This window comes from Macrosteles quadrilineatus, unplaced genomic scaffold (assembly GCF_028750875.1).
Source record: "Macrosteles quadrilineatus isolate MER2022 unplaced genomic scaffold, UCM_ALF_1.0 Scaffold_2__2_contigs__length_208266976, whole genome shotgun sequence".
NCBI lineage: Eukaryota > Metazoa > Arthropoda > Insecta > Hemiptera > Cicadellidae > Macrosteles > Macrosteles quadrilineatus.
Window position 1 is genome coordinate 78,315,338 of NW_026542595.1, and position 14,247 is coordinate 78,329,584.

At 35.8% G+C, this 14,247-nt stretch overlaps 2 protein-coding genes across 2 annotated transcripts; both read left to right on the plus strand.

Moving 5' to 3' along the window:
- The first annotated feature begins 1,108 nt into the window (after positions 1–1,108).
- LOC128984457 (putative nuclease HARBI1) lies at positions 1,109–5,762 on the plus strand. Its single transcript, XM_054403778.1, has 6 exons — positions 1,109–1,113; positions 1,416–1,581; positions 2,348–2,530; positions 3,823–3,960; positions 4,739–4,883; positions 5,389–5,762. The coding sequence occupies exons 1-6, from the start codon at positions 1,109–1,111 to the stop codon at positions 5,760–5,762; spliced, it is 1,011 nt and encodes a 336-aa protein (XP_054259753.1).
- A 5,232-nt stretch (positions 5,763–10,994) lies between these two features.
- On the plus strand, positions 10,995–13,528 carry LOC128984458 (uncharacterized protein K02A2.6-like). The gene is made up of 3 exons (XM_054403779.1): positions 10,995–11,487; positions 12,057–12,187; positions 12,797–13,528. Exons 1-3 carry the CDS (start codon positions 10,995–10,997, stop codon positions 13,526–13,528), a joined length of 1,356 nt encoding a protein of 451 aa, XP_054259754.1.
- The last annotated feature ends 719 nt before the right edge of the window (positions 13,529–14,247 follow it).

A 14,247-nucleotide genomic window follows, 5' to 3' on the forward strand; every position in this document is an offset into this window, starting at 1 on the left:
TTTTGGGAAGCTAATTTTTAGACTTGGAACATTTGATATGCATCATCACACTTCATTTACTTTGTACTTACACCAAAAAAATGTTGTCACACTGAGTACAAATCACCCTGTATTTCGAAAATTACCACCGAGGTAGCGGGAGGGGGTATAGACAAGCCTCCGTTCTATTAGTTTTGACATGAAAGAACAACAAAATAGTTTTTAAATTAATTTGGAGTAGTGTTGCTCGTAGCATTTTAGTTTTAAATCTTCATCGAATATATTTCCTGTATGTATTACAAGCCTCTACAATATTAGAAAGGACAAAGTAATTGTTATTTATACCTATTTCGTTGTGGTCGTCTTTAAGAATGGACGTAGTCGTTTAATGATCACAAACATTTTCTATTAAGAATATTTAAACAACAAGCCCCAGCAGGACAATACCCAGCAGCCCAATAGTTAAATATTCATTAACATGGCCACTGTATTACCCGACCACTACTAACAGTCTAGGGAACTGGCAAAATAGACGGCTTAGCCAAGCAACCCTTTGTATTACAATGAAATCGTAAACTTATTAATTTTTTTGTTTGTATCCACGCCAACAGTATGTTTTACGTTTCATGGTGTGTACAGTTAATTACTTTCAATTTGGTGACAAGATGATACACGTTTTTTAGGTAACTTAATTTAAGAAGACAAAAGTGCCGATATAACTCACAGCAATACTCGTATTTCTAAAAGGTTCCATACACGCGTGTCTCATACTCGTAAAATACAATCTTAACGTCGCGTCGAAACAATGCCAATACGTCGGATTTAATATTTATTTTTGTAATATACACAACATATAATTAAAAATTTACACTTTTGGGTTTTCATTAGGTTTGGAAACATATTTAAGGTTTTTTTTTTGTAGAATCGACGAGGTTATACATGTTTTACATATGAGGCTCCACAGCTGATTCTATCAAGTTTTCTGTGAATATGTTAGGAACCTATATTTTCATTGCAGGGTGTAATACCAGAAGATACAATTATTGTATTCGTTGTTGTCATATGCATAACGTTAATTAAGTTTGTGATATGTTCTTGAAGATGCAGTTCATACGCGGATTAAGAGATAATGAAGTGAGAGTTAGGCTTCTTCGAGAAAAAGGAAACACACTATCATTTAAAGAAGTGGTATAAATGGCCATTTCTATTGAACAGTCTAAACTGGAAAGTTATGCAATAAAACCTAAGTACTCTCATTACGTTACAGAACAAACTAAGGATGTTAACTATGTGAGTAAACAATCTGGGTTAACAAGAAAGAGTAGAAATGAAATCAAACCGCATATTACCTTTCAAGATTTAAGAGGTAAATGTTACAGATGCGGCAGTACTCAACATAAAGCTGATACTTGCAAATTTAAAAATGAATTTTGTAGGAAGTGTAACAAGATTGCGAATGTTTGTCTCACACGCAACAGGGTTAGCAATGCAAGCGAGAATGCTTACAAGTTAAAATCAAATAAAATTGATGTTGAAGATGATAATGACAACGTTCATGAGGTTTACGTGATGGGGACACCTGGGGGGCTATTTTTGAAAACGGTGAGTGGTGAGTCGTGAGTGGAGTCAGTCACGACTCACTCGTTTCGTATTTTTGAAACGTTGACTGACGAGATTTCAGGTGACCAAACAAACATTTCCACTCACCACAAAATTTGGTAGTGAGTCGACTAACGAGTGCACTTTTTTCTTCTTCTCCCTGTCAAACTCAACCTCGCCGTCGTTGCCGCCGCCATATTGCCGAGTGTCCTGATAGTTTGTAAATATTAAGTTGATTAACTAAATAACCAATTAATATTTAAATTTAGGTGAAATTTAGTTTATAGTTGCAATTAGCTATACAGTATAGTATAGTACTGAAGTTCATTCTTGATGGATCTCCACCCTAACATAGGCCTGAGATTTCTTCTCGAAAACTTGGGTGCAGAGGTAAGTAAATATCTTCATCATATAGGCTAGCCCTAATCTAGACTTAGCTTACGGTTTTTTTTAACATAACTTATTTAACCAAATAGAATAGGCCTAGCATCTTGATCTCCACCATCAAACTAAAGAGCCAGCTTTGGCTAAGTAAGTAGGTAACTTATTTAATTCAATTTACTTTAGGCCCTAGGCCTAGGACACTCATCCGAACGAAAATATCGATCGATATATCGATTGTTTCATTCGATATATCGTTTGGTTAGTTAGGTTAGGTTAACCTTCAAATATTTGTCTTATTTATTTATGGACATATTAAATAAAAGATTGGTAGGCTATGCTCTATACAAAAGTGATTGAGTGATTCATAACAATGAATTGTTTTCAGTTTGAAGATTACGACAGAGGACCTGTCGTTTTCAACAACAGGCTGTCGCCGTGGGATCTGCAAGATAGAAGATTTGTAAAGCTGTTTAGGCTTACAAAACCTCTTGCTCGAGACCTTTGTTATGAGCTAGAGCCCAGACTGCCAGTAGCACATCGTTCCAGTGCCATTCCAAGTGACATAAGAGTCAGTGATCATGATAGAATTTATCTTAGTTTAGTTTTGAATTTAGTTTAAAAAATAAGACCTTAACTCGTTCGCAGCGGCATGGGAGCGATCGCTCCCATAGGAACCCTAATGCCATCCTGGTGGGTGCGATCCCTCCCAAGCTACAATGCGGTACGAAATGATTTTATTTTTAAGCCAAGATTAGAGCTAGAAACTTGAAACCTCGCACAGAACTGCTCAATAGTATACTGTATTTTGTTATGGTGTAGGTTGGTAGTAAATTTCCCCGTAAAATCCCCGTTTGACAATTTTAAAATCTACTTTTTGTCCCGTCTTTTTCCCTCCAATTGGCAATACAATTCCAATGGGACCGGCTACGTTCCAAGCAGAGCTGCTTTCTGTGGGTGTTTAGCGAACTACGTCAACTCTCGTTGTAAAGCAGGACATCCTCGCACGTTATTTGCTATTCGTCAGACCGAAATTGGAAAGCCAATCACACGCAGCAATCGGGTTTGTTCGGCGCTGAAGGCTGCGCTGCACTGGGGATACGCCCGCCATTTGACGTGCCGCCGCGAACGTGTTAAGATATTAATGTTGGTTAGGGTAAGTTAGTCTCTTTGTCAACAAAATTGTTTTAATGGTTGCAACTTAAGGAATCTACACTTATTAGATAAGCCACTAACTTAGCCTTAACCTTTTTAAGGAAATCATTAACACAAGTCAATGACCTCAGTACCACACTTTAATTTGCTATTAACTTAATAGGCTACATTAAAAAAATATGGCAATTGATGGTTGTGTCTGAAATAAGTTAGGCTAGTTTTATTTAAATGATCTGGCAGTAGTCGCCCGACGACAGTAGCCTCATGTCTGGGGGCTGACCGATTTTTGTCTTGCTGTGGGCACTCTAGTTCACATTTCTTGTGCCAGCAGTATTTAGCAAGCGTTAACTAAGCTTAACTTGAAAATTGTCAATTTTAAAAACAGTTATAAGCTAAGTGATTAATGATACAATAATGGCAATTATTCTTTGAACACATATACTGTACTGGTATGATTTTCTACTTAAGCCAGGCTAAACTGTTTTCTCATTCCAAATTTAAAAGCTATAGTGGCACACAATAATAATAAAATCAGTTAAATGTTTTACACTGTTTTAAAAAATGTGGCGAGGAATCGTATTTTAGGGTTATTACTTTAACTATTATTAATCATGATTTAATTTTAACAGATCTTGATTGATTTTTTTCTTAGAATGTACTAAATCATAATTGGATGTTGTATTGACTTACTGTAGATTTTGGGAGAAGTATCGCTATCCTGGCACTATTGGTGCTATTGATGGCACTCATGTTGCCATAACTTCTCCGCCCAAAAACGATCCTGAGCATCCAGAACATATTATTTATGTTAACAGAAAGAATTTCCATTCTATTAACACTCAGATAGTAAGTTAATAACTTAATTTTTTCAATACTGATAACAAAATAGTAGAACTTGGAATTCTTAACAAAAAACTATGTTAGGGCCTATTTCAATTTTATGATGTCTTGCAACTAGGTATATAATATGATAGGCCTACTTCCTGATTAGAAATTGGTAAAAGAAATATTTTAAATATTTCATTAATATCCTACATTTATTAATAAGTGCAATGATTAAAGAAGGGAAGATATTTTTTTGAAATTAATGCATCCTCTTACTGCTCTAACAAAATTTGACAATATGCTTTAGAATGCATTAGACTAACTTAAATAATGTCCTGTCAATATTTAGTATATTTACCCAACCCGCCATGTTAAACTTCCCTATCCCAAGCGTGATGTAGGCCTATACAACTTCTTTACTTCACGATTGATGTAAAGTTGAGAAAAACTCACTCGGTGATGTAATGTAACCCATTTAAATAACATTGAGTGCTTAACTTCAAAAATATATCTCTATGAAGCTAACCACGTTTAACGCTAGACAACAAAGCTTTTGTTTGTAAATGAACGTTACTGTTAGAAGATGAGTTGAAATGGATAATGATTAATGAAAAATATTGTTCGTAACCTTACACGTTACGCAAGGGCGTGTTTACATCACTTAGGAGAATTATGTACCGCTTGTTATATGTATAACATTGACCTGCGTGATGTAAAAACGCTCTTACTACACGTAATGTAAATAGCTATTTCTATTTTCTTTTATAGTTTTCATTCACAAAATCTTTTTCTTTTGTAGATATCAGATTCTGAAAGAAAGATCTTGTCCATTTGGGCAAGGTTCCCAGGAAGTAGCCACGACGCCTTTATTTGGCATCAAAGCCATGTCAAACGTCACCTAACCCGCCTTTATCATCAGGGTTTAAGGAATACATGGTTAATAGGTAAAGTATCAAGTTAATTTCCAAACGTTCTCAATGGGGAGGGAATCGTAAAGTTACATTACATTTGACTCATAGAAATATTGATTTAAAGTTTTTAACTTGCCTTAAATAACTTCCTTAGCAATGCATGCTAACACAGAGGCCATTAATTAATACCATTAGATATGGCATTTTATTTTATAAATAAAGTGTGTTTGGATTTCAGAATGAACAGCTACTAAACTTGTCATGCCAGGCCTAATCCCTTGAGGGAATAACCTGGCAAACTCATAAGGTCTGCCAATCTAGAGTGAAAGACTGAATGATGAGGGCCCTTGTCTGGGAGCCTGTGATGTAATCTAGTTATAGAATTAGTTCACTGTCAGTCCTGATGAAACCTTACTCTGAAGATGCAATCGTCTATTCTCATTAACCACTGTCATAAACCTTAAATTTCAGTTTCCCTCTCCTAAAATACTTCCCCCGATTCCTTTTCCTCATCCTTTCCTTTTTAATTTTGTTCTAGGTGATAGTGGCTACGGCTTGGAGCCATTCCTGATGAAACCGTTCGAAAATGCCAGGGAAGGGAGCCCTGAGGATCAGTTTAACAGAAGCTTGAAAAGAGCCAGAGCTTCTGTTGAATGTACCATTGGCCTTTTGAAGAACCGTTTTCGTTGCCTCTTAAAAGCACGAACCTTACACTACTACCCCCCTGTAGCTGCAAAAATAATAAATTGTTGTGCAGCTCTTCACAATTTATGCATTGACAACAACGTCCCGTTGATCATTAACAATGCAAATTTGATCAATGATGAAATTGTACCTGATGACGTTGAACCAATTATTAATTATGAAAGAGCTGTAGCCATAAGGAACAGAATTGTTCAAACTTACTTTTAATCATATACAATTTCTTTCTTGCTACTCTATTTATATTACTCTTTTGTAAATAATTTCTTTATGTTTTTATTTTTTTGTGAGACTTTACCCGATTAGTGGGCTGGCCTTCGTTTCTAAGACAGAAAACTCCAATAGGCTTACAATTTTCAACAAAATTAATTAGGTCTTTTTTTATTCTGAAAATATTACAATAAAAAGTTGTTAATTTATTTGAAAAAAAGTTTATTACTGAATAGCATAGGCTTTAGCATAAGTCAATAACTAGGCTAATGATAACCCAGCTTGACTGAGAGGCCTGCACTTTTTCAGATATAGCCAAATTAATTGCTTAAAAGGACTCCCAAAATTAATTTTAATCTTAAAGCCCATAGACCGAAAAATAATTATAATAATAAGTGTTAATTGGATGATAACTTGGCACAGTTAACCTAAAATACAGACAGTTCAAAATATCTAAGCACATATAAACAGGATGTATTATCTTAAAAAAAAAAAAAACACTGTGCTTTGCCACAGCTAAGATTTTCATCTTCTATTAGTTGACAATAGCAATCTGTTAAATGTAAAAAAAAGAATTTAATGTCCTCCCTTATACACCTGCATACATACATTGTTGGGCAATATACACACAATATAAAAAATATATTTGTGTATAGAATAAAATACAGTTTAGGTACCTTCTTTATACACCTTTATAGCTGTAAAATATACTATCCAATTATCAATATTAGGAAGTGGAGCGAGTGCCGTCCTATTTTATTTATATGCTTTTTAGTGACTGTGGGAAAAAATAATGTGTAACGTTAGTGCAAAGTGTCTTTGCTGCTCTCGAGAAACTTTTCACACTCGCTTGCGGCTTGTGTGGAAACATTTCTCTCATGTACAGTAAAGTGCCACTTTGCACACCAGTTTCACAAATAACAATTGTGGGAATGCCCCCTTATACTTTTGGTCCAACTAAATTCTATGACTGAGTGTTATCATAGACAAAGAGAATTAAATATAGACTATCAGCTGTGCTGCGTTTACCATAGGTCCTGGTGCACGCCGCTGGGAGCGCCATGTAGCTATGGTGTACGCGCTTCGTAACTACACAGCGCTCCCAGTGGTGTGCGCCAGAACCTATGGTAACTGCTGCATGGCTGATAGCCTATATTTAATTCTTTTTGTCTATGGCGTTATGCATGAATTGTCAAAGGGTTAAGAGAACTTTGAAATAACTTTTAAATTATTTTTACTACAGTTAACGCATTTCTCTACTTTTTACTATTGGTTTGAATTACTTAACTTGAGGTCATGGAGTGTGTTGTATTGTATTAATACAAAAAAAAAAGAAAACCCAGTTTTATCACAAAAACAATTCCATTTAATATAAAAAAAATAAGAAAAAATAAGAACAAAACATAAAAGTCCTATTGCCGATTCTGGCAGTACTGCACAAAGCAGTCAGCGATTTTTGCCATTGAGTCAGCTAAAGAGGTTAAGGCGTCTGCAGACTGTTTAGCTATTTCTAGCTTTTTGTTGAATTCTTCAACAACTGCCTCGCCACATCTTGCTTAGTTTTTGGTTCTCTTCCAGAGTATGTTTCTAAAAAACAAAACAAAAATTCAACGATTACTTGCTGAAAACCTAATACATAACCCGAAGTCGTTGTACATTATACAGGGTGATTGCAAATTAAATAGACAAACTACATTTTAAATTAAATGCAAACTTTTAAACTTTTTACTGTCATACTAATGAATTAGTAGTACCATTGACTATACAGTACACAGAATTCTGTGTTTAGCCAATGGTAGCACATGTTAATTACCGTACATGGCTGGCAAGTTATTGAATACTATTTCTGTAAAAGTTAAGTTATTAATTTGGAAAACATGAATAATGTGTACTCAATGTTTAAAGCTCCTTACCATTATCAAGCACAAGCCTAGCTCTTTTAGGTTGTTGTGCCATTGGGGGATAATCGGGGGAATCAGAGTCGTAATCTAGGATCTGCTCAATCTGTAAAATATATCATATAATTACAAATAGAAAAAAAACTTATCTACAGAGAAACATGCACACCCATTAATTTATATTTTTATTGACACCAAAATTTAAAAAACCAAAAATTTGAAAAATTATTTAAAAAGTATTTTATGTAACTAGTTTTCAATACCTGGCACATGAGTTAGCAAATCTGCTGCTAGAGGGAGAGAAAAACATCAAACATATAATAAACATGGTAAGCTTATATAAAATAAATTAATGTATGTACCCAAGTCTCACAATTGTAAATAAAAACTTATAATTCAATTCAAGTGAATTAACTTGTCCACCATTAGAATAACATGGCAGACAACATACTGTGTTTACCGCTCTCCATATCTCTGAAAAACTTTATAAAATGTTTTTTGGGTTTAAAAGACCCCCCTTTTTACAGTCTGGCTAACAAAACTCGACCAAATAGAGGTGAGACTTCACCTTTGTGACGAAAATTTGATCCAAATGTTTACGAAAGTTATTGTGCTTACCAACACTTTTAAAACATATAAGTTATGTGTCCATACAAATTCGGACGACTGGTGTTTTTGGCTCATAGGGAGGAAAACTGTATTATGCCCCCCCAAGGTTTTGCCGTGACGCCTGACACCTTGGTAATACTTTTTAATGAAATGGCGACCATTCAAAGCAGTTATTTTAAGCCAAGTATGAATGGAGATGAGTATATGATGAGTGGCGCGATCTTGTAGTCTTGTAAATACTAAGGCCGACATATTACTTAGACATAGCTGTTAATAGCCCATACAGATAATGGCAACTAAGAGACCTACAGTTTATAGTGGAATCGGAACCACGATTTTGCCTTGGTATATACAAATTGGTCTAATTATCAGGATAGTACTGCGGATAGTTGGAGTATTCACTTGTGTGGATGTTAATCCACACCAGGGAGTTTTACATCTACAAAGCATACCTACAAATTAATAAGTTAGCTTCTGCTTTATAAGGAAATTCACTAAAAAGTAAAAACTATTTGCAATTTTGTATACTCACTCCTATTTCCTTAATTCCTTTCATCCCCTCAACTGCCGTTCTCCCTATCAAGGACAGGATTCTGTCATGAGTGCCGGCAGATGAGACCTGCGACACTCTCTGGAGCACCAGTGCCTGGGACTACTGGAGCAGCAGCTTCTGTGTCGTCATACTCATCGCTGTCACTTTCCACCAGCCCGCCTCCAGTTTTCGTGGCTTCTTTTTTTCGAATGTACAGCCTTCTTTTTGGTTGCAATTTTGAGATCCGTCCAAGTCTGCAATAATATAAATTTGAAGGTAGGGTTTTCTTTTCCAGGACAAAAGGTCTTATCTTTATGGTAGTACTATTTACTAAAAACGTAGGGTAGGTAATAAACTTAGACCTCATTCGAGAACATTAGGCCTATTACTAAAATGGAGTCTTGGCCCAAAACTGTCGTACATAATTCAAGATGTATTTTATTCATTTTCATATCATCGTAGGCTACAGGAAGTCATTTTCCTTGAAGAAATTTGACCTCAAAATGTTAAGGCTGTCTGTCTAACTTAATATAAAGGTCATTTATTTAAGTTAGTTCATGTACTCCCCACAAGAGCAACTGTGATCACTTAGTTTGGCATAGTGGAAAACAAGATACAGTTTATAGGCCTATAGCTTAAAGGTACCGGTAACAAAAACAGAAAATAATGTTTGTGTAAGCAACATTAAACTTCTATGCTGTTAAGCGATTGGCCAATTCCAACCACAGTTTTCTCGCCTTCTGCTTGTCAAAAGACGATTTTGCAAGCTTCGGATGATTCTTCATAAATGAAATAAGAAGGTCCGTCTGGGATTTACATCTCAATACTGTACTTATTTTCGATTTATTTGTGGTTGGTTAACTTAAATCTCATGCTTTATGGGGACTGGCTTAGTTTATTTTATTGATTCAAAATTATGTTACATAACTTAGGCTTCAATGCGAGGATAGACTAATATAGCAACTCGATTCTCAAACCGAAACGTTTGTCACTAAATAAGAGTAGTCGTTTATAAGTTAAAGCCATGTTGTTAGCCTAATCAAGATTATGATTCATCATTATGCCTACAAAGAGCCTAAAGCAGCCTAGTGCGGTGCCTAGTAGGCCTAAGTGGTAAGCAGAAACATTTAAAACAATCAACTATCTACAAATGGTGTAGATAAGTTTTTAATTACTAGGCCAAAGTTCAACTGTAAGCATGTTCCTTTCTAAAGTTAAATTAACTTAGACAAGACAAAGTTAAGTTTAAGGCAAATAACTTTGCAGCCTAAACTGCCATAACCTATTAGATAACTATGCAGTATATGCATACAACTATGCATACAACGTTCTTATTACTGTATTCAGTTTAAGAACAGTTTTACAAAAAATTGTTATACAATTAATAAATAGTTGGATTAAACTTATACATTTTTTACTTACCCTTCTCCATTGCTTCACATTTTTATATGCCCCTCCCATGGCGTTGAGGCGATCGGCCAACTCCAACCATAGCTTTTTTGCTTTTTGTTTATCAAAAGATAAGTCGAATGAGGATTTGGCAAGTTTAGGCTGGGTTTCCATAAAAGAGATTAAAAATCCCTCTGGGATTCGTTCATTTTCGACATTGCGAAGGATATTAAACAAAATATCACTTAACAGGTTACCAGCGCCTAATTCGCATTCAAATAGAATCCAAGATGGGGAAACGGAAATGTGGCGTTGACGTCTGAATCGTGACGTCACTCTCCAGATTTGCGGTGTTGCCAGTTCTACTTGCTAACGAGTAAATCGGCAGTGGATTCACAACTCACGACTCGCCTGACGGATTTAAAAAATACCGAATCTGGTGAATAGGTGACTTGAGTAACTAAACACGACTCACCACTCACCGTTTTCAAAAATAGCCCCCCAAATGTGAATGACAAGTTTATAATTAACGTTTCTATTGAAGGCAAGTCATTGAATATGGAACTTGATAATGGAGCGGCGTTGAGCTCATTATCATACAGTGATTTTCTTAAACTTGAACTTAATAAACGTCTATTCAAGACGGAAGTGGAAATGAGAACATACACTGGAGAAGTTATAAGGCCTGTGGGAGTCTGTTTTGTTGAGTGCAAGTACCACAATTTCAGTTTTCATGGGAAGCTCTATGTTTTAAAACAAAATGTAGACCCAATTTTTGGACGTGAGTGGCTCCGAGAAGTCAAGATGGATTGGGCTGACATAAAACTTACGGATACTAACACATCAGAGGAACTTGATAAACTCCTAACAAACTTTCAAGACATTTTTAAGGCAGAAATCGGTGAAATAAATTCAGAACAAGGACATATACAGCTAAAGGAAGGGGCAAAACCAATTTTCTTCAAACCACGACAAGTACCTTATGCTCTAAGGAAAGCTGTTGAAGATGAGCTAGGCCTACATCGACTAGAGAGCAGTGGTATAATCTCTAAAGTTGAAAACTCACAATGGGGAACACCAATTGTTCCCGTAACAAAGCCTAATGGAAGTGTAAGGCTCTGCGCTGACTACAAGGTAACAGCCAACAAACTAATATTAGATGAAAAGTACCCTATCCCTCGCATTGAAGACATTTTTACACACATGAACAAAGGGAAATTTTTCTGCACCTTGGATATTAGTAATGCCTATTTGCACCTTCCAATGGATGAAGAATCAAGAGAAATACAAACCATAAGTACTCATTTAGGTTTGTACAAAGTAAATCGCCTAATGTTCGGCATAACAGTAGCGTCAAGAATATGGCAACGATTTATGGACAAGGTTCTCCATGGACTAGAAGGCACTGTATGTTTCTTTGACGACATACTTATTCAAGGGAGCACATTCCAAGAAACTATGAGTCGACTAAAAGAAGTTTTTCAAAGAATTAGACAGTACAACTTACGAATGAATCGGGACAAATGCAAATTCTTCAAGAAAAGTGTAAAGTATTTAGGTCATGTTATAGACGAGAATGGCCTTCATAAATCACCTGAAAATGTCGAAGCTATAAGTAAAGCAAAGAGACCAGAAGATATTACTCAACTAAGAAGTTTCCTATGACTCACAAATTACTACACACGATTTGTGCCTAACATGTCAACCTATGGAACATGGAACCATTAAACAATCTACTAAGACATGGAAAGAAGTTTACATGGAATAAAGAGTGCGAAGATGCCTTTGTGAAGATCAAAGCTGAAATCACCAGTGAACGAATATTAGCTCATTATGATCCGAGTGAAGCATTGGTACTTGCTACAGATGCGAGTCCTACTGGCTTAGGTGCTTGTTTATCTCACAGATACCAAGATGGATCAGAGAAACCAATAGCATTCGCCCCAAGAACTCTCACAAAAGCAGAAAGAAAGTACAGCCAAATCGACAAAGAAGCTGTAGGAATTTACTGGGGTTTGAAGAAATTTTTCGCCTATTGTTATGGAAGACATTTTGTTCTAATAACAGATCACAAACCCCTCGTTTCAATTTTTGATCCTGCAAAAACCTTACCTTCGAGAATGTTTAATTATGCTCACTTTTTATCAGGATTTGATTACACGATTGAATACCGCAATACAACAGAACACGCTAATGCAGATTTCTTATCTCGATTTCCAATCCCTGAAGTTCCAGAAAATGTAATTGATGATCACGAGCAGTACCTGATAAATCAAGTGGAAGCAATGCCAGTGACAAGAAAAAAGATTGAAGAGGAAACAAGGAAAGATGAAAATCTCAAAGTGTTATTACACTATTTAAACACAGGGAAGAGTTTAAAAGAATTTGGATTAAGTGACAATGAGTTTTGCTTAATGGATGGCTGTGTGTTCAGAGGGAATAGAATCTGTGTACCTTTAACATTAAGAAAACAAGTTCTAAACTAGTTGCATGCCGGTCATATGGGCATGACGAAGATGAAACTTCTGGCTAGAAGTTACTGCTATTGGCAAAATATTGATCAGGAGATACAACATTTAGTCAAACATTGTTATTCATGCCAACAGAAACTCAAAAGTCCACCTAAGGAAACGATCCATCCATGGGAACCTCCAAGCGGGCCATGGGAACGTATTCACGTAGACTTTGCAGGACCACTAAAAGGCTGGAGTTACTTCATTGTTGTCGATGCTTACAGTAAATGGGTAGAGGTGATCCCGACTAAATCGACAACAACTGACTGGTGCTTAAAACAACTAGACAAACTATTTGCAACATTCGGTTTTCCTCATGTCCTCGTTTCAGACAACGGGTCTCAGTTTACATCAACTTTGTTTGAAAATTACTTCAAGAAATATCAAATAACACATAAAACCATCGCTCCTTTTTGTCCGAAATATAATGGTCAAGCAGAAAGGGTAGTTCAAACGGTGAAGAACCTCTTACATGCTTGTGGGGGAGGACACAATGAGGATAAGATAAACATGATACTGAAACAGCTAAGGAAGACACGCCATTCGGCGACAGGACAATCTCCATACTTGTTTGGGAGAAACATAAGAACCGAAATGGACTTAATGGTTGAGATTAAACCTACCCCGCAAAATAAAAGTCAAGTTATAACTAGAAGAAGTTTCTCAAAGGGACAAGGTGTATTAATGAGAAATTACTCAAACATCTCAGGAGAAAAGTGGTCAACAGGAACAGTAGAAAGGCCGCTTGGGCATGTGATGTACCTCGTTAAATCAGAAGACGGGCGGTTATTTAAGAGACACTGCGACCAACTAAGAGCAGCTTAATAGGGGGGAGGATTGTCATATGCTTAAATAATCAGATGATTGTTCAAGAAGAATAATCAGAATAATAATAAATAATCAGATGATTATTGTTGTTTTTATCTGTTATTGTTTACATTTATCTTTTGTGTTGAATTAGTTCTACAATAAAGTTTACCAATTAATTTACGTATATTTTGTGTATTTTATGAAGATATATCAGTTGTAAAAATGGAAACAAAGGAATAAAATTTTCAATTTGTCTTGTGGTTTCACGAATCAAATTCACCTTCGATTCGAATCAATCTAAGTTCAAAGACGTTTCAGAATGTACTACGGGAGGCAAGCCCCAAGCTATAATAATTCCATCATGCTTTGGAATAATACCTTCAAGAATACTCGAAGTGTTGTGGACCTGCCGCGTTCAGGCAGGCCTAAAATTACAGGCGAAACCCCAAGACTCGACTAGTACAATCTTTGAAACCGAATTATTACCCACTCCGAGATTCTTTTTCAAATTAAATTTTAGATTCGGCTCATTAAATGGTCGAGGATAAGTATAGACCCACTTTAATTCGTGTTTTGAACGTTACATTTCGCTACACTACACAGAATAGTTATTTTCTTCATTACAAAGCTCATAGAATTTTTTAGGTTATGTCTTCAATAGTTAATATTTACTTTAGTGGTTGAAAATTGAGTTGTTGAAAATTGAAACAGTTGATAAAACAATAATAAATATT

Excerpts from the sequence above, each read along its gene's own strand:
- LOC128984458 (XM_054403779.1), top strand. The coding sequence starts at position 10,995 with ATGGATTGGGCTGACATAAAACTTACGGATACTAACACATCAGAGGAA. Across the intron at positions 11,488-12,056 it reads AAGAGAAATACAAACCATAA|ATGCGAGTCCTACTGGCTTA; the intron begins GTACTCATTTAG and ends TACTTGCTACAG. Across the intron at positions 12,188-12,796 it reads GCCAAATCGACAAAGAAGCT|AAACTCAAAAGTCCACCTAA; the intron begins GTAGGAATTTAC and ends TCATGCCAACAG.
- LOC128984457 (XM_054403778.1), top strand. Across the intron at positions 1,582-2,347 it reads GGGGGCTATTTTTGAAAACG|TTTGAAGATTACGACAGAGG; the intron begins GTGAGTGGTGAG and ends AATTGTTTTCAG. Across the intron at positions 3,961-4,738 it reads ATTCTATTAACACTCAGATA|ATATCAGATTCTGAAAGAAA; the intron begins GTAAGTTAATAA and ends TTTCTTTTGTAG.